General features: G+C 38.2%; 1 protein-coding gene across 3 annotated transcripts in view; it reads left to right on the plus strand.

Moving 5' to 3' along the window:
* GDAP2 (ganglioside induced differentiation associated protein 2) overlaps nt 1-23955 on the plus strand; it is a 71009-nt gene that overhangs the window by 23071 nt on the left and 23983 nt on the right. For all 3 annotated transcript variants that reach the window (XR_009564284.1, XR_009564282.1, XM_030869208.2), the window contains exons 4-8: nt 4981-5134; nt 5545-5633; nt 11448-11524; nt 17838-17997; nt 19975-20134. Coding sequence is in view for 1 of the 3 variants with exons in the window: in XM_030869208.2 (XP_030725068.2) it covers nt 4981-5134; nt 5545-5633; nt 11448-11524; nt 17838-17997; nt 19975-20134 (640 nt within the window). In the remaining 2 variants the exon portion in view is untranslated. The remainder of the gene's footprint in view (nt 1-4980; nt 5135-5544; nt 5634-11447; nt 11525-17837; nt 17998-19974; nt 20135-23955) is intronic.

Here is a 23955-nt window from a genome sequence, read left to right on the forward strand (position 1 = left end):
ACAGAGGATTTTTATTGGTTCATTAAATACAAAAAAATTGATGTATGATTGCATAATAAAGTGTTTCTAATTCTAAGAAAAAAAAGGACACTGCAAGAAAAGAAAACTACAGGCCTATATCTCTGATGAATATAGATGCAAAAATTCTCAACGAAATAGTAGCAAACAGTACAGCAGCACTTTAAAAGAATCACACACCTTGATCAAGTGGAATTTATCCTTGGGATGAAAGGATGGTTCAACATACACAAATCAATAAATGTGATACACCACATTAACGGAATGAAGAGTGAAAATTATATAATCCCCTCAATAGATGAAGAAAAAACGTTTGACAAAATTCATCACCTTTTTCTTGATAAAAATTCTAAACATGTTCAATGTAGAGGGAACATACTTCAACATATCCAGAGCAATTAGGCAAGAAAATGAAACAAAAGGCATCCAAATCAGAAAAGAAGTAAAATTATTACTGTTTGAAGGTAACATGATCTTATTTAGAGAAAATTGTAAAGACTCCACCAAAAAACTGTTAGAAGGGGCTTCCCTGGTGGCGCAGTGGTTGAGAGTCCACCTGCCGATGCAGGGGACATGGGTTCATGCCCCGGTCCGGGAGGATCCCACATGCCGCGGAGTGGCTAGGCCCGTGAGCCATGGCCGCTGAGCCTGTGCATCTGGAGCCTGTGCTCCACAATGGGAGAGGCCACCGCAGCGAGAGGCCCGCGTACTGCAAAAAAAAAAAAAACAACTGTTAGAACTAGTAAATCCAGTAAAGTTGCAGGATACAAAATCAACATGCAAAAATCAGTTGCATTTCTATACAGTAACAATGAACCACCTGAAAATGAAATTCTGAAAACAATCCCATTTTACAGTAGCATCAAAAAGAATAAAATTCTTACTAATAAATTTAGTGAATAGGTAAGAGATCGGTACCCTGAGAACTATAAAACATTGATGAAAGAAATTGAAGAAGACATAAGACATAAATGGAAAGAATATTGTTAAAATATCTGTACTACTCAAAACCATCTATAGATTCAGTGCAATCCCTATCAAAACTCCAATGGTATTTTTCACAGAAATAGATAAAAGAATCCTAAAATTTGTATGGGACTACAGAAGACCCCAAATAGGCAAAACAATCTTGAGAAAGAGGAGCAAAGCCAGAAGCAACACACTTCCTGATTTCCAACTATACTACAAGGCTATAATAATCAGAACAGTAACAAATGGGACTACATCAAACTAAAAAGCTTCTGTACAGCACAAGAAGAGGCATTTTCCCAAATAAGACACAGATGGCCAATAGGTGCATACAAAGGTGCTCAATTAAAACCACAGTGAAGGGCTTCCCTGGCAGCACAGCGGTTGAGAGTCCACCTGCTGATGCAGGGGACACAGGTTCGTGCCCCAGTCCGGGAAGATCCCACATGCCGCAGAGCGGCTGGGCCCATGAGCCATGGCTGCTGAGCCTGCACGTCCGGAGCCTGTGCTCCGCAACGGGAGAGGCCACAACAGTGAGAGGCCCACGTACCGCAAAAAAAAAAAAAAAACCACAGTGAAATATCACCACACACCTGTTAGAATGGCTATTATTTTAAAAATGAGATAACATGCTGTTAAGGATGTGGAGAAAAGGGAACTGTTGTGCACTCATGGTAAGTATGTGAATTGGGATAGCTGTTATGGAAAACAGTATGGAGGTTCCTCAAAAGAATTTAAATGGAATTACTGTATTGTCCAGAAATTCCACTTCTGGGTGTAAATCCAGAGAAAATGAAATCATTATCTCAAAGAGGTATCTGCACCCCAGTGTTCATTGCAGCATTATTTATGATAGCCAAGACATGGAAACAACCTAAGTGTCCATTGATGGATGAGTGAATAAAGAAAATGTAGTGGTGGTGGTGTGTGTATGTATAAACTATGTGTGTGTACATATTATATAATATATAGTATACACAGTGGAATATTTTTCAGCCATAAAAAAGGAAATCCTGCCATTTGCAACAATATGCATGACTTTGATGGTATTATGCCAAGTGAAATAAAGTCAAAGGCATATTGAATGATCTCATTTATATATGGAATCTGAAAAAAGCTGAAGTCATAGAAACAGAGAATAGAATTGTGGTTGACAGGGGTGGGGGAAATGAGATGTTGGTCAAAGGAACAAACTTCAGGCTATAATATAAATACTAAAGTTGTACAGCTTGGTGATTATAATTAATAACACTATTACATACTTGAAGGTTGTTAAGAGAGTAGATCTGAAGTGTTCTCTCTATAAAGAAGAGTAGTTATTTGAGGTGATAGATGCGTTAACTGACCTTATTGTGGTAACCATTTCACAATACATACATATATCAAATGACCACGTTGTACACCTTAAACATGGTCATTTGATATATGTATATATTGTGAAATGGTTACCACAATAATTACACAATGTTATATGTCAGTTATGCCTCAGTAAAGCTGAGGGGAAAAGTACAGCATCAAAGTCAAGAGAGGCTGTTATTTATTCTGTCCTGTTAGGACCCCATGCTGCATAGTTTTCATCTTATTTTTGTTATTACTTTTTAAGAGTGATAAACTGGGATATACCTGAAAGAAAATGATTAGCATAGTAGACATTGTGGAAACCATATTATTTGAAGGAATAGTTTAAAGAGCTAGGATTAGCATAGAGAAAAGAAGATTTGAGGGAAATATGACTTGTTTGAGTGAATTAGGCCAAGATGTGTTTCAAGATATCCCACCTTCTGGATATATCTGATTCACCTGAGGTACCATTTAGTTTATTGCTTTATCCCTTGTATTTCCTCTAAACTGGAAGTTATATCTAATGGAATCAAGTTTGGCTAAAATATTTCATAGGTGATGTTGTGTTGTGTACTTAATATTGTCTCATATTAGAAGATACATGAAATCTGATTGACCTGTTAGTGGACCGTTATTAAGAGGCTCTCCAGATTAGAGTGATGACAGTTTGATCCTTCCATTTGTACAGTTATATTTTATCCTTTGGGGCTGAAAGGTAATCAATAAGATGGTGTTTAGGCTCTATGAGTATCTAGTTCCTCATTGTACATTCACATAATGGTTTTAGCAACAATTTATAGTCCTAAATTATAGTTTGGGTGGAAATAAAATTCTACGTTAGAAATTATTTTCCAGATTTTTGAAGGCATTGCTCCATTGTTTTCTATTTTCATTATTGCTCTTGAAAAATCTCATGTTATTACTCCTGATTCTTCATATGTTACTGGTTTCTTTTCTGGAAACTTTATGATCTCATCTTTATTTTTGATGTTTTTTAATTGAAATTTAAGCGATTTAAGTAATTTAAGTGATGTGGCTTGGTCTGGTTTGGTTATTCCATGGGCTCTTTGAGTCTAGAAACTCATATCTTTCCATTATGGGAAATTTCTTGTTTTATTTTTTTAATAATTTCCTTCCCTCTGTATTCTCTGTTCTGTCTTTGAAGAAACTTAATTGGATGCTGTACCTCCCATTTCATCCTCCAGGTTTTATATCTGTTACCTCTTATTTTCCATCTGTTTATTTTCTGGAAGGTTTCCTCAACTTTAGCTTTAACCCATCTATGGAACTTTTTATTTCTGCTGTCATATTTTTCACTTGGCTATAACAATTAGATAAGTGCTTTTTCCTCTTCTCTGAATATTCTGTTTTTCATAACATTCTGGTTATGTTTCAGACATACTATGTCTTCTCTCACCTCTCTGAGAGTATTAATTATAGTGTTGGGAGTTTTTTGGCTTGTTTTTTAAGTTTCCTTCCCTAAATTGCCTATTTTTTTTTAGCATTTGTGCCCCACACACACACCCCATTTCTGAGAGGCTTTCCTCACTTCCTGGTGATCCTCGAGTGTTAGCATATTCAAGAGAGAGGAATTGAGAAGGTACTGGGAAGCTTTGTGTGCATGGGCTTGGTGGATCTTGAAGCAGATGATGAGCAGGAGCCCTGCTGTTTCATTGGGAGAACATCCCTCATTTATCAGAATCTGTAGGTCCTTTGGTTTGAGCCTCTTAGTCTCCTGGAAGGGAATCTTTCAGGGGTATAATCATGGATGTCTGTTTTGGAAGCCAGTTAGGAGCAGAGATCTAGAGCCATTACTGTTGAGTATAACAGTTTAATCAAATCCCCTCTTTTCAGCTGTGCCTGGGGTTCTTAGAGTCCAGAAGCTCTAGTGCAGCATCTCCCAAGAATAAGCCTTCCTGTTGCTGTGGTGGTAAAGGAATCATCGCCTTGCTGTGCTGGCTGGGGGAGGGGTTGTTGCAGATTTGAATGTTTTTATGCAAACTTTTAACTCAGCCTCCTCTTTTTAGTCCCACTTCACATCATAGCCTTCAGAAGTTCTTAGGACCTCCAATTTCTGAGCCTTTTTAGTGTTCTGTAGTAATAACAACAACAATAATAGCTAATGCATGAATGCACTTTGCATATATTAACTCATTTAATCCTGTGAAGTAAGTACTACTAGTATCCCCCTTATATAGGAAATTGAGGCATGGAGAGGCCAAGCGCTTGTCCAAAGGGTCACAGCAGGAACATGGTGGATTCAGGATTTGAATCAAAGCAGTCTGTCTTCAATCCAACACTGCCTTTCAGAACAGACCAGCTTGCTTCATGTTGGTCACCCCATTTCTGCAAGCAGTTATGTTTCTCTGCTTTGCTAAATCAGTTGCTTGTAGTCCAGTGACTGTATTCCTTCCAAAATTTTAATGATGCTTTTCTGCTTCATGTTCTCTCCCATCCTCTTTGTCTCTCTTTTTATACCTGTTGTATTGTTTTTTTGGGATCAGAAACAAATGTTTGTATTCAAGCCATATTTTTAACTGGAATTTCTCAAAGTTCGTAATACTTTCTCTGTTTCATGCATTGTTCTGTTAGTTTGCTGGGTTTTTTTTTTCCTAACAGCTCCATGACTTATATATTCTCCCTTGTTCCCAGGTTGCCGGACAGGTGAAGCAAAATTGACAAAAGGATTTAATCTAGCTGCCCGGTTCATCATTCACACAGTGGGACCTAAGTACAAGAGCCGCTATCGCACAGCCGCTGAGAGTTCCCTATACAGCTGCTACAGAAACGTACTTCAGCTGGCAAAGTATGGCTAACTCAGTTCCTAGACATAGCATGCCATACATTGGTAAAGGCCCTGGTTTTAAAATGAAACCTAGCTATGAAAGTCAAATTTTGAGGGACTTAAATAATTTAAGAGGACCCTGAAGATAGAATTAATAATCTTCTCAAACGTGGCAGAGTAAGAGGAATACATTTGGGTGACTTGAGAATTTAACCCATTCCCATTTTACTTAGTTCCCATTTTACTCGGAATGTATTTCCCCCAAATGGTGCAGTTAAATTATTTATTAATATAATTTTTACATAGTGCAGTTGGGTTAAATATTACAGTAGATTCATTGAAGGTACAGGGAAGGAGAAGTTAAGCTGCCTTTTTTATTATTTATTATGAATGCTTAGAGTATAGTTTTTGTGTTTTCTGTTTGATTGCAGAGAGCAGTCCATGTCTTCTGTTGGATTTTGTGTCATCAATTCTGCAAAACGAGGTTACCCTTTAGAGGATGCGACACACATAGCACTTCGTAAGTAAGGTTGGGGGTACTGTACATAAATTAAATTTAAAAAAAGTTTTTTATCACTAGTTAAATAGTTGCAGCCAAAGAAGATTTGTTGATTAACTGATTGTGGCACTCTGGTGGGAAGTTTGTGTTGACAAGTTGCAGAGCTCTCAGTTTACTTTCTAGGTTTGACATTTTTATCCATTTGAATAAAGGCTTAGAAAATTTGCCTATTAAGTTTGAAAATTATACCACTGAGAAGTATGGCCAGTGCATTGGGTATTTGAATCATAATTCAGAATAATCTTAGCAGGCAGCAACAACGAAGTCAAAACAGATTTTGTAATATCAGATTGATACAGCACTATCAGTTTAAGCAGTAGCTTTCACGTGTGCTATTTGAATATAAAACCCTGCATTTAGATTTTAAAAAGACTGGGCTCAATCATTATGAGCCAGAATGTTGTATATGTAATAAAAAAATATGATGCTTAGCTCGAGGGAGTCCCTGATCTCATTGTATTGTATACAGCTTCAGACCACACCTAGAATTTTGCATCTAGTTCTGGCTGTCATATCTCATGAGACTGACAAACTGCAGGGCAAACAGTTTGAAACATTAGTGGTGTTTCTCCTAAAGAAGAACACGCTTTTAGCATATATGGTGCCCAAATATATGGAGTCGTCTCATGTGGACTTATTCCATGCTGTATTTTTAGAGCAATAGTTCTATTAGTTAACTATTATGACTTCTTTGGAATTCATCATAAACTACACTGAGCATCTGATGAAACAAAACTGTGGACCCTTTTCCCAGAGGAATGCACATACAGAGGGAATTTACATGCTATTTCAGGAAGTTCACAGATCCTTGTAAAGATTGTAAATAAGATCTCCAACTGTAGAAGACAGGTCTAAGACCAAGTGACAAGGAAGATTTGTTCCCCTTTGAGATAGGACTATCTGAAATAGAAAGGTGGTTTTTTAAAAATTTATTTATTTTATTATTTATTTTTGGCTGCGTTGGGTCTTCGTTGCTGCGCGCAAACTTTCTGTAGTTGCAGCAAGCAAGGGCCACTCCTCGTTGTGGTGCATAGGCTTCTTATTATGGTGGCTTCTCTTGCTGCAGAGCATGGGTTTCAGGTGCGCAGGCTTCAGTAGTTGTGGCACGCAGGCTCAGTTGTTGTGACTCACAGGCTCTAGAGCGCAGGCTCAGCAGTTGTGGCACATGGGCTTAGTCGCTCCGCGGCATGTGGGATCTTCCTGGACCAGGGCTCGAACCCGTGTCCCCTGCATTGGCAGGTGGATTCTTAACCACTGCGCCACCAGGGATGTCCCAGAGATCTTTTCATCTCTGTATTTCTAACGCTTTCATATGTCAGGAATGCTTTACATATGGTCCTTGCTGAAGAAATATGTATTAAAAAAGGGATAAAAGAAATTCCATTTCACTTCTTCAACAGCCTTGTGTTTTAGGTAGTGTAGTGTTTTAGGTATTTGTTTTACAAATAAAGAGGCTCAGAAATTTATCGTTTTCTTAGGGTTATGCAGACTTGGAACATATATACAGGCCTTCTGACTCCCAAGTCTAGTAACCTATGTGTTGTACTAGATAATTCATTATGCTTGAGTTAGGACTGCTTTGGTGGGAAACTACTGTTACAGCTAGCCTGCATGTATTCTGAATGGTGCCTTACCAAAGCAAAGTTCCTACCTTTATATAATTCTCCTTGGCAAGGCTCTTGGCAGGTCTTAACTTTCTCTGTTTTCGTTTAGCCTGTGCCCCATATCTCATAGCTTGAGATAGGCCTTTTATGTCTCCATTTTTTATTAAAGTAATTATATGGATTAGAATTTAAAGAGACACCATCATTTTGTAGCAAAGGCTCTGAAAAGGTAGTCAAGAAGACTGGTTTTTGTTCCCAGTTCTACCAGTCTAACTCTGGCTCTGTGGCCCTCAGATAAGTCACTTGATACAGTACCACAGAGGAGTCAGCTTTGAGCAGTAATTGTAGTAACAGCAGATAAAGATCAAAAGTAGGTATAAGGCCATAGTTCCTATGAGTCAGGAGTCTGGCTCGGCTGACGCTTCTGCTCGGGGTCTCCCATGGCAACAACTTAGGTGTGGGCCGGACAGTTCATCTCTGGAGCTTGGGGGGTACTTCTAAGTTCATGTTGTTATTGGCAGAATTCAGTTCCTTGCAGTTGTGGGACTGGAGGTCCCTGCTTTCTTGCTGCCTGTCAGCCGAGGGCCACTCACAGCGCTTAGAGGCCACCTGAAGTTCCCTGCTACGTGACCCTTTCCCAACAGGGCAGCCCACTTCCTCTAGGGCAGCAGGAGAACCTCTTCTTCCATCAGCCAGCCAGTGCCTCACACCATGTAACTCAACCACAGGAGTGACATTTTTCACTTCTGCTGGGTCCTGCCACATTCAAGGGCAGGAGATTCAACCAGGTTGTGACTCTTTGGATGTCATCTTAGAATTCTGCCTGTCACAGGGTAGAAAGCCAGCCCACTCTTCCTACCTTGAAATTGTCAACCAGAAACCCAGCATGTGCTTTTGTAAATGGTCCCTCAATTAAATTCTCCTCAAATTACAAAGAAAAAAAGTAGGTATAAGGGACTTTGATGAAGCAATTTCTAGAAATTTAATTAGCACAAAGGAAATGTAAAGCTTTAAGATAAGCAGGTTAACTTGTATGTTATAAGACCTGCTTGACTTATTACACCTTAAATCTAATAGCAGAACTATAACATCTCGTTAAAAAATACACACACACACAAACAGTTGTGCCCTTTGCTCACATACTTTCTAAGCATCTGGGAAATAAATGGCTTTTAGGCTTTTGTAGCATATATGGGCCAAGAACAAATCTGAGGCTGTAACTCTTAAGTCCTTAGTTCCAAAAGCTTTCTTACTTATTAAACTATTATTGAAATTTATTTCATTTGAAATCTAAGTAATATCTTCATGATAGATATACTAAGTTATTTATCTTTTTTTTCTTAGTTCATGTGCAGTTCAGTTCTCCTCCAGAAGAAACTTAAAGAAACATCTACATTTAGATAAATTTATCATGTTATTTATTCATTCAACAGAACTCTGAGTGACTACTATATGCTAGGTCCTGTGCTGTATAGAAGAGGATACAGTGGTGAGAAAAAAGGCAATGGTGGTGTTCTTATTGTGTTTTCAGTTTGGAAATTTTAATGTCACACATGTCATTCTCACCAGTTACAGAGTTTTTACTACAAGTTAGGCACATGGCATCCTAGTTGGTTGCAAAGAATAGTGCACAGTACCAAAACCTTATAGCCATGATATCACCTTTTTTTTTTCTCCTTTTTGCAGAATTACTTTTCTGAGTGAACTGTGCTGCTGAGGGAATTCAGCTTGGTTACTAGTTGGCATCGTACATTGTCTTCCAAAGGAAATGCCCCAGTTATACGCTGGGAAACTATTTTGTGTAAACATTAAAACTTGGTGTCAAAGTAAATAAGATGGAAGAAAATCGGGTTTTTTTAATTTCATTTTTTAAAAATTATTAAAGCAGAATAGAGGGAGAAATGAAAAAATTTGTCACCTGACAGAAAGAGAATTAGGAAGATTTGTTCAGTCCTTCAACAAATGGGTCTCCTCTGTTTAGGCTCTCAAGACACAGTAGTGAACAAGGCAAGCAATAGGTTGATAATCAGAGTCATAAAATGTTCATTCAGTTACTACTTTTGAATGATTGCTTGCCATATTCCTAAGGTGTACTAGGCCCTAGTAATATATATATTTTATTTTAAAGATTTTTTTTTTTTAATGTGGACCATTTTTAAAGTCCTCATCGAATTTGTTACAGTATTGCTTCTGTTTTATGTTTTGGTTTTTTGGCCCTGAGGCATGTGGGATCCTAGCTCCCCGACCAGAGATCAAACCTGCACTGCGTTGGAAGGCAACATTCTAACCACTGGACCACGAGGGCAGTCCCAAGGCCCTAGCAGTATTAATGTTAAGTTTACTTGGCCTTCAGAAAGCTCACAGTCTAGATATAAAATGCTATGCAAAGTTCACAAATAGAGGGCTGTTTAAAAGATTACAGGAGGAGCACACAGAAGGATGGAGTTCTATACAAAGGAGATGGCTTTTGACTGGGCCATGAAAAATGAGTAGGAGTTCACTAAGAGAGGGTCATGGTGGATGAAAGGTATTCTAGTCAAAGGCAACCATGCAGGCAGAGGTAGGGTAAGTGGCATATTCGAAGTACAGCAAAGAAGCCAATGGCTAAAGCATAAGATAGGTGGGAAAAATAGCTGGAAATAGGACTAAAGGGCAGGGGTGGAGGGGTGGTTAATTGTCAGGGTGTAGAGAGCCATGCCATGGGGACTTTGGATCTTAACATATAAGCAGTGCACAGCCATCAGAAATAGTAAGGAAGGTAACATAAGATAACTCAGGCAACAGTGAATATGTAGGCTTGGAAAGAGAAACAAGAGAACAGTTGAAAACTTACTGCCAACGTCTTTGTTATCATTGAGAGCCTGAGAGCAGCTGGAAGAGAAAAGGAATGGCTGTTAAAAATATTAGCAATAGAATTTAAAACACATGATAACACATTGAAAATGCAGGATGAAGGAAGAAGTGTCAGAAGAATTCAGGATTCTAGCTTAGGTGAGTGGTTGGTTGTTGCTGTGTAACTGAAATAAGGAGTACAGGTAAAGGAGCAGGTGTTGAGGAGAGATGGAAGTCAGGTTTGGACCTGTTGGGATCAGGTTTGGACATGCTGAGTTTGAGGTCTCAGTTATCTGGGCAGATATGCCCAGCAGGCTGTAGGAAATTTCAGGTCTTTTGTTCAGAAAACAGAGTATAAAGATTTGGGAGCCATCAGCATGTGGAGTATTATCTAGCAATCAAATTAGTGAGCTCAAGAAGATATATATACCAAGAAAATTAAAAATAATGGAGGACAGAACTTGGAGAGGACAATATTTTTAAAAGGTGGGGTGTGGGCATCTAGAGAGAGATTGCAGGTAAATTAGGGACTGAGAAAAGGCCACTAGGTCTCATTATTAAGAAGTTTGTAGGGCTTCCCTGGTGACGCAGTGGTTGAGAGTCCGCCTGCCGATGCAGGGGACACAGGTTTGTGCCCCGGTCCGGGAAGATCCCACATGCCGCGGAGCGGCTGGGCCCGTGAGCCATGGCCGCTACGCCTGCGCGTCCAGAGCCTGTGCTCCGCAACGGGAGAGGCCACAACAGCGAGAGGCCCGCGTACCGCAAAAAAAAAAAAAAAAAGAAGTTTATAGAGAAAGGATAAGATAGAAATTAAGAAAAAATAATTCAGTTTTGGTTCAATAGGATATTGACAGGGATAAAGAGCTGAGGAGGACTTCTCATACTGTAACTGATTAATGGAAAGGCACTTGTGCTAGACCATTCTGGTCAGAGAGAGAGGCCCCAGAGAATAAAAGGAATACACTGGGTAAGGGAGAATTGTCTGGAGTCAGCATCTTCCATCGCCAGGCACTATTTACTGGCAATAAAGCAGTAAATAAAATAAAGCTCTTGCTGTTGTGGCGCTTTCGTCTAATGGATGGGGCAGGGAGGGTGGGGAGGATATACAATAAACAGGAAACCACGAAATGTCCAGAATAGTTGCTCTGTAGGAAAGCAAATCAGGGAAGAGTTTTTAAATAAGTTGATCTGGGGAGGCTTTACTGATAAGGTGTCACTGAGCACAGACCTGAATGACACGAGGAGTGATCCCTTACAGAAATAAAACTTTGAAGGGTTTGATTTTTCTTCACAATTAATTTCTTATTTATTGAATTAATCTTTCTATTCTTTTCCTTAGGCACAGTAAGGAGATTCCTCGAAATTCACGGAGAGACTATTGAAAAAGTAGTATTTGCTGTCTCTGAACTTGAAGAGGTATTTTGCTAATTATCTTGCATTTTTAAATCTTATTTTCACTTGTAAGTGTTTGCCGCTGTCTCTTCATTATCTGTTAACTGAATTGCCAGCAGGGAAATCCTAATTATCTGTGCACATGTTCGGTAGTGGGGCTTACCATCATTTGTTGAAAAAGACTATACTGGAGACTAAAAGCAAGTCAAGAGGAGCATCTTATCCATGTTTTTCACTGGTAAACTGTTATCACGCAGTAAAATCTTATAAGGTGGAGTTGTTCTGATTTACTCACTATATTAGCTCTCAAGACAGCTCAAGGCATCGCCTTATGACCTAAGCACTGGGTGCCTGGGCAGCATAACTGGAAAACCACCACTGCTGGAAAAGCCGTGTTATCTCTGTGACCTGGAAACAGGTGACAGCCTAGCCTAGTGGCTAGTATTGAGTAAGTTGTGAGGTTTATGGTTTGTTATGTGTGGTTAGGTTTAGTATGTTACAATTTAATTTAGAGCCATTTTAGGAAATAAGTTCTTTTTTAAATCTTATTAAGCTTTATTTAGCTTTAGTGTGCTCTGTCCCATTCAGCTTGTATTACTTCTGAGTTTTGTGTCCTTGGGCAAGTTTTGTGTCCTCTCTGTGCTTTGATAAAAAATGAATACTAACAGTACTTATGTCAGGAGTTTTGTGATAAATGAATTAATACATGTGAAATAGCCATTCAAAGTATATGTAGGTACATATATGAGATATAAACCATTTTGAATTTGCTGAAGTAAGACACATTTACCATGTTTGCTATCTCTTCTTGTTTCACCTGGTTTACCTATTCATTCATTCTCTCAGTGACCTATTATTGAATTCTAGGATATATCAGGTTTACTCCACTGGGTTCTGGGAATACACCAGTGGATGAGTCATGGTCATTGTCCTCAAGGAACCCGCTGTCTGTTGGTGGGGACAGACAAGTCAGATAAGTTATGGTCATTGTGGTAAGGGCATTAATGGAGGTATGGGAAGGACAGGAGCACACAGCTCCAGCCTGGCATGGGGTTAGGAAATGCTTTCCATAGATGGTGATATGTAAGTTGAAATCATTGTAAAAGGTAACTAAAATTTTCCAAAGGAAGGGCAAATAACAGTAGTCATACAAGCATAAGCACAGGCATATAAGTAAGAAATAGCAGAAAGGGTGTAGTGTATTGCGTAAAATGTGAGGCTAGGAGTGGCAAAAATGAAAGTTAGGCAGGTGCAAGATCACTCAAGGCCTGGTATCTCATACTTTATCAGTCATACAATGGGAGAACATAGAAGAGCTCCAAGCAGACGAATGATGTGGTCTAACTTCTGTATTAGCTATGTGGAGGATGATTTTGAAGGAGAAAGACAAGTGACAAGAAGAGATAATAAGCAGTTGTAATATTCCAAGTGAGAAATGATCAGGCCTGAACAAGGGCACTGGAGGTGTTGAAATTTAAAAAAATATTAAACAAATTCAACTGGAGTTGGAGGTCACACATATGTAGGGGAAAAGAGAGAGGGAAGTTAAGGATGACTCCTAGGTTTCTGGCTTGGATGACTGGATAATGATGCCACCAGTGAGATAGCAGGTAGAAAGGGGGGAAAGTTTTAGAGAGGAGAAGGGATTGAAGACACGTTCTATTTTGGACATGTTGAATCCTAGGGGGTCAGTGTATTCAACTGATGATCAGCAGGCCATTGTGCTTGTCAGTCTAAAGCTGAGAAGTGAAGTCTGGGCTAGAGATTTGACCATGTCATAGAATAGGATACCAAGTAAGGTACCAAGATAAGATACCCTGTTCTCAGGGGGTTTGTAGACTAATAGTTAGATAGCCAGATAAACAAAGACCACCCTGAAGTGTGGCAAGTGCTGTGCTGGGAGTGTACATCACAGTGCTGTGGCAGTCTATCAGGGCACCTAAGCCAGACCCAGGGGAAGAGAGAAAAATTCTTCACCTGCAGTATACCTGAAAAAAATAGTCATTAATGTTTATCATCTAGGTCCAAAGGACTTTTTTTTAAAAAGTTGTTTTAAGAATAATTTATTGAATAATAAAGGGATAATAAAAAACAATTTGATAAGGTATTTCAGTAAGAATTGAAATGTAACCAGCCTTTTATATCAAGTAAATTTTGTTGCACAAACATCGTAAAAGATGAAAGAATACTGTCACATCATTCTAGTAAAATGTTCTTATCACAAAATCCTGTATGATCAAGTTCTTCCTATAGTGACTCACTGAATGAGAATGCCATATTTCTACTTTGCCCATAGAAATATGTTGTTGACTCATAGGTTCTTGAATTTGAGAAGATTAATCTAGGATATTGTCATCTGAAGACTCAGTGTCTGAGATTCACTTCATATGATCAATCTTAACCTCATCTTTAAAAGAAGTGCTGCTGTCTGTGTCTTTACATTCACCTTTGATTCCTTTAATAATTCTGAAACATCATCTTTGTTCAGTTGTCTTCTCTTTGCTATTTTGGGCTGAAAATGAAAAAGTCTGAATTCTCAAATCTTTCCAATGAAAGTTAAAAACAGATTACAGACTACACATAAGAATAGAGATGAAAAAATTCTTAACAAAATATTAGCCAACTGAATCCAGCAACATATAAAAGGATTATGTAATATAACATCACCAAGTGGAATTTATCCCAGGAATGTTAGCTATGTTTTTGTATGTAAAAAAATCCTAAGACATCCACAAAAAAGCTATTAGAAGTAATGGAGCTCAGCAGGGTTACAGGACATAAGATCAATATAAAAAATAGTGTTTCTACACACTAGCAAAGAATAATCCAAAAATGAAATTAAGAAAACAGTTGCATTTGCAGTAGCATTAAGGAGAATCAAATATTTAAGACTAAACTTAACAAAAGAAGTGTAAGGCTTGTACATTGAAAACTGCAAAATATATTTGAAGAAAAATTTAAAAGACCTTAATAAATACAAAGATATCCTGTTTATGGATTGGAAGACAATATTGTTAAGATGGCAGTATTCCCCAAATTGTTCTACAGATTCAGCAAAATCCCTATCAAAATCCCAACTGAGTTTTTTGTAGAAATTGACAAGTTGATTCTGAATTTCACATGGATATGCAAGGGACCCAGGATAGTCAAAACAACCTTGGAAAAAAAGAACAAAGTTGAAGGATTCACACTTAACTTATTTTGAAACTTACTCCAAGCACAGTAAGTAAGACTATGTTGTACTGACATAAGAATAAACATATAGATCAGTGTAATAGAATTTTGACATGGCTGCCAAGACAATTCAATGAAGAAAGAATAAATAGTCTTATAAACAAATGGTATTGGAGCAACTGGTTATCCACATGCAAAAGAATGAAGTTGAACCCCTACTTCACCCATATAAAGGAAATTAGCTCAAAATGTATCTAGGGACTAAGTATGAGACTTAAAACTATAAAACTGTTAGAAGAAAACATAGGTATAAATCTTCATGACCTTGGCTTAGGCAGTGGTTTCTTAGATATGATGTGATGTCAAAGACACAAGCATCCAAAATAAAAATAGGTAAATTGGTCACTCTTATAATTCAGCAGTAAAAAGACAAATCACCCAATTTTAAAATGGACAAAAGTTGGTATTTACCCAAAGGAGTTGAAAATTTATGTCCTTACAAAAAACTACAAAGGATATTTATAGCAACTTTATTAATATTTGCCAAAACTTGTAAGCACCAGTATGTTGGTAGGTGAATGGGTAAATAAACTGTAATACATCCAGACAATGGAATATTATTCAACACTAAGAAGAAATGAACTATCAGGCTATAAAAAGATATGGAGGGACCTTAAGTGCATATTACTAAGTGAAAGAAGCCTATCTGGGACTTCCCTGGTGGCGCAGTGGTTAAGAATCCACCTGCCAATGAAGGGGACACGGGTTCGAGCCCTGGTCTGGGAAGATCCCACATGCCACGGAGCAGCTAAGCCCATGTGCCACAACTACTGAAGCCCGCGCACCTAGAGCCCACATGCCACAATTACTGAAGCCTGCGTGCCAAGAAGCCCGTGCTCCACAACAAGAGAAACCACTGCAATGAGAAGCCCACACACTGCAACAAAGAGTAGTCCCCGCTCGCCACAACTAGAGGAAGCCCGCGTGTAGCAACAAAGACCCAATGCAGCCAAAAATAAATAAATAAATAAATTTATTAAAAAAAAAAAAAAAAGATGCCTATCTGAAAAGGCTGCATACTGTATGATTCCAACCATCTGATGTTCCAGAAAAGGCAAAACTACCAAGACAGTAAAAATGTCAGTGGTTGCCGGAGGATGGGGGAGGGATGAATAGAGCACAGAGGATTTTTAGGGCAGTGAAAATACTCTTTATGGTACTATAATGATGGATACAAGTCATTATACATTTGTGCAAACCTGTAGAATGTACAACACCAAGAGTGAACCCTAATATAAACTATGGGTGATTAGACGTGTCAGTGTAGGTTCATCAGTTATAACAAATGTACCACTCTGGTGGGGGTTGGTGATAATGAGGGAGACTGTATGTGTGAGGGCTGAAGGGATATGGGAAATCTCTCTACCTTCTTCCCAATTTTGTTGTGAGCCTTAAACTGCTATGAAAAAATAAAATCTTAAAAAATGGGCAAAAGTTTTGAATACACAAGCACATGGGAAGATGTTCTATAACATTAACCAATAAGGGAATATAAATCAAAATCACAGTGAGGTACCACTTCACACTCACTAGTGTGACTTTAATTACAAAGACAGACAATAACAAGAGTTAGGATGTGGAGAAATTGGAGCCCTCATACATAGCTAGTGAGAATGTAAAATTGTGCAGCTGCTTTGGAAAACAGCCTGGCAGTTCCTAAAAAAGTTAAAAAAAAATTCCAGTCTTAGGTATATGCAGAATAGAATTGAAAACATATGTCCACACAAAAACTTGTACACAAATATTCATATCAGCATTATTCATAACAGCCAAAATTTGGAAACAGCCTAAATGTCTGACTTACTGATAGATGGACAAACAAAATATGGTATATACATACAATGGAATATTAACCTATAAAAAGAATGAAGTGCTGATATATCCTGTAGCATGGGTGAACCTTAGAAACATTATGCTAGGTGAAGAAAGCCAGACACAAGAACCATATACTGTATTCCATTTTAATGAAATGTCTGGAATAGGTAAATCTATACAGACAGAAATGTTAGTGGCTGTCAGGGGTTTGGGGAGGGAGGGATGGAGAATGACCTAGCTAATGAGCTTAGATTTTCTATTTGAGATGATGAAATGTTCTGGAATTAGATAGTGGTGATGATTACACAACTTCGTGAATATACTAAAAACCAGTGAATCGTATACTTTAAAACGTGAATTTTATGGTACATGAATTATATCTGTTTTTTAAAAAGGCTGCAAAGATGTTGTGTCTAGTCTTTTTTTTTAATTGAGTACAATTGACTTACAATCCAGTCTTCTTATGTACCTCATATAATATACTTATTTACATGAAAGATGATGAAGTATTGCAGGTGACATAATGGGAAAACTGACAGATAATGATTTCTCTGCCCTTCTAGGCAATTCCATCGTTCTTTTGGTTTCTTATTATTCTATTGTAGTCTTTTCTGGTATAGTTGGGGATAATTGATGAATAATGATAAAATAATTCTAGGATGATGAAAAAGCAAAATGCTTCAAGATATAGGAAAAATAAGAGCACTAAGTATCTATAATGTATCATGGATATTGGAGTGAGTCCAATGGACCAACCCATATGGAAATTATAAGATAGAATGAGTTTTATTCTCTTTTTTTAAGTGAGATATATCTTTATTCTTTGAGAAATCTCTAAGAAAGAATGGAAGTCATGAAATACCAATCGTTCACAAAGAGTTAGAACTGTTAAAAAAAAAAATCTCAAAAACTAAACCTGGGTCCAGTGGACCCTGATGGCACACTGAGGATTAGGGATGTGGTGTCTGAGCTGAATCTTGAAAGACAAATATCACTAGTGAGGTGAAGGAGGGACTGGGGACAGGGGTCACAGAACTTTTCATTCCAGGTTCAGTGACCTGGAACTGCCAGGATGGGTATCATGCTCAACTTGAGTGACTAACAAACCCTGATCCTTAACACAAGAACTGATTGAGGGTCCCAGGCAGCGTACAGTCTGAGCTTAGAAGTGGTGTGGCCTTTCTCCGTGATGAAGGCTGTCTTCACGGTGTAAGGAACACTAAGCACTGCTGGTGCCTGCTTCGTTACTTCGTTAGTTTTCACACAATGTTTGGCTTTTCTCACACAGGCTACTTACCAAAAGCTGCTACCTCTGTACTTCCCAAGGTCATTAAAGGAGGAGAGTTGCTCATTGCCATACCTACCTGCAGATATTGGAAATGCAGAAGGGGAGCCTGTGGTACCCGAACGGCAGATAAGAATAAGTGAAAAACCTGGTGCCCCGGAGGGTGAGTTCTCCTTTTCTTACTTTCCCTCTTAAGGAAGCAAAGGCTCTGGTAACATCAGCCACTGAAGAAGTAGGAAGTTCAGCCTGACCCTTGGGAGGCTATTAGTGTGACACTAAGATCAAGACCAACTTAGGCGTTTTTAGAGTCTTATTCTTGTTAAGGTTTACTCTTTAAATGTAAAATATATATATATGTATTTTATATATATATATATATATATATATATAATGTCAAGTCTGTGTTAAGCAGTAGAGATTCAGAGGTGGATATGACAACATTTTTACCCTCACGAAGTTTATAGTTTCATGCAGGACACTGTTGAGGAAGCAGTCAAGTATATTATCATCTAAAATTTTCAACTGTGTCCTCTGAAAGCCATACCTAACATTAAATACTGAAACAAGAATGCCGTTTTGTTTTGTTTCTTTAGGTTACATACCCCTGTAGATTGAAATGATAGTAGAGCAGGGTAGGATGGGAGCTCCTCTGAAGCTGTTCTGTATGACAGCTTGTACTGATCTTCTTGGATACGTGTTATTGGAGATATGCCTTACAAGCTTCATTGCTGGAACTTGATGTCAAAATTCAGCAGTTGAAGAATTACTGTGAGATTCCTGCTGTGAACACTTTTAAATGAGCATCAAGTTAAAATCTATAGAAGACTACTCATCTCTTTTTTATCACCAGTATATTTATCAGAAAATGTCTGTGAACCAAGCTTTCCTGGAGGGGTACTCATGTACTTTTAGGGAGCCACCAATAGAGTACAGCCTTGAAATGTGCCCAGCATCATTTGGAAATCCTCATAATTGTGACTACCACAATAGAATATAATTTTTCTTAAATGCGTAAAATGTGTTTTATATGACAAGGGGTAATAAAAAGCAAAATCGGGCAGTCATTAGCCAAAAGGTTCCCTTCTGTCCCCCATCCTCAAAGACTGCTTGATTTGCATCCATATCTCAAAATATTGTTACCTCATAGGCTCTAGTGTTCATAACTATTTTCAGTTAGAATATAGAATCTGTTAAAATAGATGTAAAATCAGCCTTACCTGAGGGATTGAGAGAAGATTCATTTATGGGTATTTTTTTTAATAAAGGCACACTCGGCCCTTGCCTGTCACAGTTTGAGGAGCAGAGGTATAGACGTGAGGAGGTCCCAGCTGAACGGCCTCTGGTGGTGGCATTGCCTTGGGAAGCTCCCCTGCCATGGTCCAAGGATTTTGTTTGTTTGCTTTTCTTTCTTTAAAAAAGAATTTTTTTAAAACAGATCTAGTGAGGCAGTGGGGAACACATTAAGAGATGATCCATTCCCAAGGGACTGGCTGCTAGCCAAACGTAAAATGATCATATGGATAAATCAGAAAGGTAACATTAATTTGTAGTGAGAACTGTAACTCGTATGTACCAGAATGATTATGTAGGCATGACCAGTGTAGAAAATCAGACTGCTAGTCAAAACATATCTTAGTGAATACGGATCACACCCTGAAATCCTGGTCCATCCATCTTCCTTCAGGGGTTCCCTGACAAAAGGACTGAAGATTATGTACCAGCCAGTCAAGTGCTCCCTTCTTAAACAATTCTGGATAAATGACCCCAAACACTTTTTCTTTCTATTTCTCTTTGGTTAGGTGTTGTGCTACAGTTCATCTTTAAACCCACATACAGTATAATTGCTTCTATCTTTTTGTTTATTATTACGTTCTACTCTTCTCTTCCTAAGGTTACACCTAGGTCCCCTTGATTTGATTTCATGTGTTCCTAAAACTTCCATCCCACATGGACAGGTGGTTTCTTTCATTATTTCCGTTCTTCAAACGCCTGAATCTGATTTCAGTTTCATTCTCAAAAAATAACCTTAACCCTGTTTTTTTGAGTTTCTGTGCACTCATCCCTATAGCAGCATTCACAATCTGTTTGTAGCATTTACTGTCAAGTTTTGCCATCTCTATTGATAGTATTTTTGTTGCAGACAACCAAGAAGAAGAGGAGGATGAAGGCTTGGGAGTTGATCTCTCTTTCATTGGCTCTCATGCTTTTGCTCGAATGGAAGGAGATATTGATAAGCAAAGAAGACTGATCCTTCAAGGACAGTTATCAGAGGCAGCCCTGCAGAAGCAGCATCAAAGAAAGTAAGGCAAACCCCTTTGGACTGACAGACACATAAGGACATGAGAAACAAGAAAGGGCCTACCTCTGCTAAATGATCTACACGTAACATGGTCTCATCATTTATTCTTCATGACAATCCACTAAGAAAGATATGTCCCCACTTTGTAGATGCAGAAATTCAAAGTTAATATCAGTGGACACTGTTAGTATGTGAGAAGTCAGTGTTCAGATGCATCTCTGATTTCAGAGCTCCTACTCTTTCTACTGCGATTGTAGTGTCTTTGGGTGAGATTATATTCTAAAAGCAGAAAATAGGGGAAGGGAAAAATCAAGTCACAAAGTTTTTACTTAACATTACTATATTTATAATTAAAGCATAATCTATGGTTGTATTAACGTTAAAAGAGCTTTATTTCCCCCTGATTTATCCCAGGGACCTTATAAAGCCATTCCATTTCTTTCAGGTGTTTTCTAAAGCAATTCTGAATAACTCCTTTTTGAAACATAAAGAAAAGCAGCTTTTGTACTTCTGGGTAAGCTTGTCCAAGGATTAACAAACAGTCCTTGGAAAGCTAGCTGCTTTTCAAAAAATGTTAAAGGAAAGGAAAAATCGTACACCATAATTGATTAATATTCATTATCTTATAGGGTTAGTTGAGGGGATAACATCTCATAGGGTTGTTGTGAGTGTTAAATAAGATAATGTAATGAGCTTAGCACAGTACCTGGTACTTAGCAAGCTCTTAAAATTGGTCACTGCTGTTCTCTTCAATACTGAGCAAATTATGGTCTATTTTACCTTTGAGCTTTGGTACTTGCCATCCCTTTTGACTGGAATACTCTCATTCTTCAATTCCTGCTCATTCTCCAGGTTTCAGCTCAGAAGTGATTGCCTCTAGAAACTTATCTCCCTGGAGATAAGTTGGAATAGACAGAATAGAAGTCTGGAATCAATGCCTCCTCTGTATGCTTTTTTTTTTCCTTTTTTTTTACATCCTATACTTAACCAAAGGATAGCCTAGCACTTATCACACAATACTGTAATGACGTGTGGTTGTTGTTAGTCTCCATGTATAAAGTGGGAGTCAGACTAGACGATCTCCGGAGTCCCTTATAGAATTAGAATTTTGTTTTTCCTGAGTTCCTGGTCTTCATTTTATTCTCCCTTTTTTTAAAAAAATTAATTTATTTATTAATTTTTGGCTGCATTGGGTCTTTGTTGCTGCACACGGGCGTTTCTCTAGTTGCAGCAAGCGGGGGCTACTCTTCGTTGCAATGCACAGGCTTCTCATTGCAGTGGTTTCTCTGGCTGCAGAGCACAGGCTCTAGGCATGTAGGCTTCAGTAGTTGTGTCACACGGGCTCAGTAGTTGTGGCTCACGGGCTCTAGAACGCAGGCTCAGTAGTTGTGGTGCACGGGCTTAATTGCTCTGTGGCACGTGGGAATCTTCCCAGACCAGGGCTCGAACCCATGTCCCCTGCATTGGCAGGTGGGTTTTTAACCACTGCACCACCAGGGAAGTCCAGATCTCCTTTTATTTTCATGAACAAAAGCTAATTAGTCACTAGGGGGCACCAACGAACAGCTTTTCTAAAGGCAAGCACAATCGAACGACAGTTTCAGTGGTTTCTAAACTTGGCCATGTGTACGAATCATCTGGCAAACATTTTTCTTTAAATACAGTGACTGGGCTTTCCCTCACATGACTGGGATTTGGCCTCTATGTATATTTTAAAACTTTTTCACATCATGATTCATGTACAACTAGATTTGGGTACCTGTTTTTTGGACTAGGGCAGTGGTTCTCAAACTGTTTGGTCTCAGGTCCCCTTTGCATGCTTAAAAATTATTGAGGACCCCAAAGAGCTTTTGTTTTTACCTGGCTTATACCCACTAATATTTATCATATGATAAATTATTTGTTAATTCATTTAAAAATAACCCATTATGTTTTTATGAAAAATAACTATTTTTTAAGTTAGTGAGAAATGCAGTGTTTTACGTTTTTGCAGATATTTTAATGTTTGACTTAATAGAAGACAGCTGGATTCTCATATCAGCATTCAAACTGTTGCAATACTTTGTTTTGGGTGAAGTATATGAAGAAAATTTGACCTCATTAAAATACGTAGTTGGAAAAAGGTGTATTTTAATAGCCTTTTCAAATAGTTGGGGATATTCTTTGATAGTACACCATAACTCAATAAATGGTAGTTTCATAATGTTGTAATATGGAATCTCAAACCATATTTATGAATTTTTGTATTGTTATATTAAAATGTGTTGTTTTATCCTGCACTTTGAGTAGATTTTATAATAGGAATTTAGAGCATGAATTTACAACATGATGTGTTGGTCTTTTGGAAAATACTGACTCACGTAATTATTCAGTTGTTCCAAATATTGACACATTACATTACACAATATCAAAAACTTATATTTGATAATATCACCACTGATCTCATCAGAAAAGTCCTTAAGTATTAGAAACTGTTAGCTTCTGGTGGTGGATACAAATTTTCTAACATTATATCTGTATTTTAAAGCTTGAATTTTATCAGTGGTAACAAATACTGTTGGTATTTTTTCTTGAAATGGCAGGGTCACTTTATTCATTTTTGACAAAACGTCTGCCAAATACTCATGTTAAATAACCACAGTTTGTCTGCCAGTCATTAGTTGAAGACAAATGGTGTTCCATGAAATAAAGCAACTGGTTCAGCTTGCAAGTCAAACAACTAGATCTTTTCTTCAGGACAGCCTCATGCTTTGGTCTGCAGAAATGCTTTGTGTGTTCTTCCCATTTTGTGACACATTAATATTAAAAAGATGTATTTCCAAGGGTTAATGAATAAAATTAATAATTTTTTCTTCCTCATCAAAGACATTCTTAAATGAAACTGACTTTTTTTTTCCTGTGAGTATTTTGGCAATTAAGAACACAACGACTACTAGTACAATCTGGTGCTTCCACCTGAATTCATGCTAAAGCAGCAGTAGTTTTATCCAACAGTTGCTTTTGCACCATCAGTGCAGATGTCAACGCAGTGAAAAAACAAATGTTTTGGTGTTATTATGAAAATAGTTTTGACCTTGTAAAACCCCTTGAAAAAGTATTGGGACTATGCACCACACTTTGAGAACCACTGGTCTGTGGTCTCTCAGCAGTACATTATAGTTGAAAGGAGTTTTGGTAATTATCTGATACAGTTTTCTGAAATGTAGTGTAAAGTGTATAAGCATTAGAATTACCAGGGGTGCTTGCTAAAAATTCATAGGCCCCACACCAAACTTCCTGAATCAGAACCTCTGTGGGAAGGCCTCAGGAATCATCCTTCTAAGGTTTCTTAGATGATTTCTTAGATGATTTTGTACCTGATCTGGTCTGATCCCTGTAATTTACAGAAGGGTGAATTGATCACCAAGAGTGATTTGACCAGAGTTACAGCTAATTGAAGATGAGCCTTCAAGATGGCTACTGCAGCTCATCTCCCTTCTCTACCACCATCTCCAGGCACCTACACAGACCAGCTTCAGAGAAGCTGGGAAAGGACCAGACACATTTTGTTTTCATATACAGAGAACTGCTTTGTTACCACCTTTCTCAAATCAGTTACCCTATTCTCTTCTCTCTCTTTTCCCTCTCTCTGTCTCTCTCTGTCTCTGTCTCTGTCTGTCTGTCTGTCTGTCTGTCTCTCTCTCTCTCTCTCTCTCTCTGTCTCACACACACACACACACACACACACACACACACACACACACACCTTTTTAATTTTTGCATGAGTGATACAGATAAAGTGGCATTTGTTTTTGTCTGGACTGGATACTTGCCTGTCTGTAT

Source organism: Globicephala melas, chromosome 1 (assembly GCF_963455315.2).
Source record: "Globicephala melas chromosome 1, mGloMel1.2, whole genome shotgun sequence".
NCBI lineage: Eukaryota > Metazoa > Chordata > Mammalia > Artiodactyla > Delphinidae > Globicephala > Globicephala melas.